At 40.7% G+C, this 4,609-nt stretch overlaps 1 protein-coding gene across 1 annotated transcript; it reads left to right on the top strand.

Annotated features, from left to right (window-relative positions):
* Positions 1–1,080: 1,080 nt before the first annotated feature.
* crfb16 (cytokine receptor family member B16) lies at positions 1,081–2,774 on the top strand (the record flags this gene model as incomplete). The annotated part of the gene is given in 1 exon segment (XM_032510160.1): positions 1,081–2,774. A coding segment is annotated over 1 exon segment (93 nt), but the record flags the coding sequence as incomplete, so codon positions are not given.
* Positions 2,775–4,609: the final 1,835 nt, after the last annotated feature.

The following is a 4,609-nucleotide window of genomic DNA, read 5'->3' as shown; positions in this document are numbered from 1 at the left end:
CAAATGATTTAGATAAGAGTTAAGATCAGAGGACGTTGAGTGGATCTCAGATGGGTAGATGTCAAAGTTTAGTCCCGATACTGTTTCAAAACCATTAAAAAAAAGAATTCAAATGCTATAAGATTTTTAGAAAACACCCAAACAATTCATTAAAAGTAATCATTAATGTTCCCTGAAGGTTGTATGGAATCATCCATTTTATTTTGGGGTAATTTGGTTGAAAGAAATCCATATTTCTGACAGGGCTGTAGAACTCGAATCGCGTCAATCTTTTTTGTGATCAAAACATTATTATTATTATTATTATTATTACTTCTTATTGCTTCTGCTGTTGTAGGCTTGTGTTGGACTGCCCTCTAGTGGACACAATGTACTACAACAACAACAACAACAACAACAACAGCAACAACAACAACAGCAACAACAACAACATGCTAAAACTGAGCTGAGCAGTGTAGCAAGTAATAATGATAGGATGATTTTGAGCAGAGTTGTAGTCAAGACCACCTTAGTCGAGTCCAATACCAGGACAAGTCGAGTCCAAGTCAAGACCGAGTACAAAGAGGTTCAAGTCCGAGACAGGACCGAGTCCAAAGAGGTTCGAGTCAGGACTCAAGACCGTTTTTCTATGGTCTCGGACTTGTCTCGGTCTCGCTAGTATCTGGACTCGGACTTGTCTCGGTCTCGCTAGTATCTGGACTCGGACTTGTCTCGGTCTCGGCCACTGGTCTTGCCCAACATGGCTTCTGGTCTGGACCGAGTCCAGGTGTCTTTATTATGTTGATAATAATATTGGAGGGAAAGGGAAACCAAAAAAAATTGTCTTGATACTGACATGCATAAGACCTTTATTCTGTCCTGGACTCGGTCTTGTCTCGGACTCAAACCTCTTTGGACTCGGTCTTGTCTTGGACTCGACTAGTCCTGGTCTTGGACTTGACAAAGGTGGTCTTGACTACAGCCCTGATTTTAGATAAAAAACTTTTAAACGGGTCAATTTGAGTCAAGGACAACACAAAGGGTTAAAGTCCGTTAGCACAGAGTCCACGTGGTCTAAACCTTTGACTGTGTGTGTTTCAGAGCCCCGACTGGGACGTAAGGACCCCCACACTCAGCTCGGAGGAGGCGGAGCTTTGTGAGCAGATCCGCGTGAGCGTCGACCCCCAAGGCTGACGAGACGAGGATCTGAGACCCTAAAGAGAGAACCCACATCTGGAAGAACAAGGGTCTACGCTTCTCTCTGTCGGGGGCTTCATGGAGCACGTGTTCCCGAAGACGCTTTCTTGGGGTCAACTTTGCGTTTCATGAGACGGAGAAGGCAAGACCCGCCCCCCGCTGCCGCTGATTGGATAGTAGTCCTAGCTTTCCTAGGTTGGATTGGTTGGATTCTAGACTAAGACCTAGACCTAGACCTAGACCTAGAGAGACCTTATTGTCATTCATCTCCACATTCACATGAGGAGATGAGCGGGATTTCGTTGCAAGGCTCCGAAAAAGGAAAAGAAACAGAAGAAGTGAAAAGAGAAACAGTATGAATATGCAACAAGTACAAGTACAAGTGTAATATAAAGCACGTACAATATAAAGTATTGGCAATATAAAGTATTTGCAACATAAAGTACATGCAATATGAAGTATTTGCAACATAAAGTACATGCAATATGAAGTATTTGCAACATTAAGTACATGCAATAGGAAGTATTTGCAACATTAAGTACATGCAATATGAAGTATTTGCAACATTAAGTACATGCAATATAAAAATTAAAAATGGAGGCCAATTATTAATGATTATGACTCGTGCAAATATCAATAACAGCAGGATGTATTGCAGTGAAATGAATAATGAGTAAATTTAAAGTTACAATAATATAAATTTAAAGTTATGGTCTGTTATGGTAATAATAATAATATTTATGTACCCTTTATTAATCCCACAAGGGGAAATCACAATTGACACTCTGTTGTTACACATTACACACAGGCCTGAACTACACACAGTACCTATACACGCACTAATGGAGTATAATACTAACATGTGTCTGTATTTCCAAGTAGAAACCCTTTATAAGGTACTGTGTGTGAGGTATGAGCTGGGTCTGGATGGGCGGCAGAGAAGTGTAGAGAAGGAGAGAAGAGAAGGAGAGAAGGAGAGAAGAGAAGGAGAGAAGGAGAGAAGAGAAGGAGAGGAACACGCGGTGCTTTATTCCAGCTTTATACATCTGTTGATTTTAATCATCTGACATTTTAGAAGCATCGATGAGACTTTCCTCCCAAAAGAAAATGACATCATCAGGTTATGGAAAACATGTGAAGATGTTTATTTTGAGTCATTTAAGAACTTATTGTAACTTATATACTGTATGCTTTTACATTTTGTTGATGTTACCATTTTTTTATATTTGTATTGTATTCTATCTATTCTATTGTGTGTATGTGTGTGTGTGTGTGTGTGTGTGTGTGTGTGTGTGTCCATGCAAGCGTGTTTGAGTGTGTGTGTTTGAGTGTGTGTGTGTTTGAGTGTCTGAGTGTGTGTGTGTGTGTGTGTGTGTCTGAGTGTCTGTGTGTGTGTTTGAGTGTGTGTGTGTGTGTGTGTGTCCATGCAAGCGTGTTTGAGTGTGTGTGTTTGAGTGTGTGTGTTTGAGTGTCTGAGTGTGTGTGTGTGTGTGTGTGTGTGTCTGAGTGTCTGTGTGTGTGTTTGAGTGTGTGTGTGTGTGTGTGTGTGTGTTAAGGTTCAATTGAGGTAATATGAAGGTGATATTTTGTACTAATACTTGTCGTAATTAATACACTTGTCGTGTATTAACACGTGTCATAAAATTCAACATGTTTGAATACCAAACGTTCAGTTTTTTGGAAGTTTTTAAGTTATTCATGCTGAACGCATGGTTCAGCATGTAAACTAATAAACTGATTTTGAAAGATGTCAGCAGCAGGTCAAGGCTACCAGACAGGACTGTAGTACTCAAGTCTGGTCTAGGACTCAAGACCGTTTTTCTATGGTCTCTGACTTTTCTCGGACTCGCTAGTATTTGGACTCAGATTTGTCTCGGCCACTGGTCTTGTCCAACATGGCTTCTGGTCTGGACCGAGTCCAGGTGTCTTTATTATGTTGATAATAATAATATTGGAGGGAAAGTGAAACCCAGAATGATTGTCTTGATACTGTCATGCATAAGACCTTTATTCTGTCCTGGACTCGGTCTTGACTCGGGCTCTAACCTCTTTGGACTCGGTCTTGTCTTGTACTCAACTAGTCCTGGTCTTGGACTCGACTAAAGTGGTCTTGACTACAGCCCTGCTACCAGGGGATGTCTTTTTCATTGTTATGAGTCAAGGGTGAGTGTTTGTGTTGGTACAGTGTTTAGTCCGTCAGGGGAAGTGTGAAGCTTTACTTCCTGGACCCCCCCCGGTCCAGACACAGAGGGGACTGGTTGCACAGGGAGATGGCACCTGGTTGACAGGAATTCTTAAGTGGTCCTTAACAAAGCCCACACTTCTGAACTACAAGAAGAACAGGATGGGTGGGTTCTGTTTTACTTTACTCCGCAGCTTATTTTATATATAGTGTTTACAGACAAACCGGACAACCAAAGAAATTGTAATCATAATATTAACGGACAGTCATAAACAACACACTGGGACACAGGGACACGTCCCAGGACACTAAATCACAGGGAGGAAAAACGGGAAGGAGGGAGACAAAACAACACAAGCAGACACACACACACACACACACACACACACACACACACACACACACACACACACACACACACACACACACACATACAGAGATAAGAAAAGGGACCAATCACACACACAATCAATATAAACGGCTACAGCCGTGACCTTAAGGACTCAGCAATGCTGTGCCAAGTCTTCGAAGTCCTCCCCGGGACTCCACCCACACGAGATAAGTCATGAGGTGGCTTCCAACGAGTTGCAATCATCCTCTAGCACGTTTTTGAGCTTCACCCCCCCCACGTCAAATAAAACTATTTCGCATAAACCTCTCTCCGTAATACTGAAAGCAAAAGTATCTTTTGCATATTTGCACTCAATGATAACAAACTGATAACATGCGTATAATTCAGCAAATGTCTAAAACAGAAGAGTAATAATTTCCAAAAACTACTACTGAAAACCATCTCATGTAAAATATTAAAAACTTAAGTAGTAAAGTAGCACAAAGTCATCAAATGCAATCAGTTAACCCTTGTGTTGTCCTCGGGTCAAATTTGACCGGTTTAGAAAAACTATCAATTTCAGAAAAGAACATTGAAAAAAGTGACAAATAATGAAAAATAACTAAAAAATTGGAATACGCGAAAAAAGAAATTGTTAAAAAATTGACTAAGACATAATTAAAAAAAAGTCAAAAGTGACAAAAATAGGAATACAGTAGACAAAAAGAAGAAGAAAAGTGTAGAAAAAGAACAACAAACTGTTGAAATTCCAACCCAGAAAAACAGAAAGTTGCCGGTCGACGGGAAGACAACGCGAGGGTTCAGTTAAACCAGGTATAGTTGTATTTAGCAGTTAGCCTGTGCTTGAGTTGGACGCAAAGTTCACAGTGAATGCGTCTTATAGACGTATACTTTGACTT

This window comes from Etheostoma spectabile, unplaced genomic scaffold (genome assembly GCF_008692095.1).
Source record: "Etheostoma spectabile isolate EspeVRDwgs_2016 unplaced genomic scaffold, UIUC_Espe_1.0 scaffold00019447, whole genome shotgun sequence".
Taxonomy (NCBI): domain Eukaryota; kingdom Metazoa; phylum Chordata; class Actinopteri; order Perciformes; family Percidae; genus Etheostoma; species Etheostoma spectabile.
The sequence above is the reverse complement of the archived record's forward strand: the minus strand, read 5'-3'. Positions and strand labels throughout refer to the sequence as shown.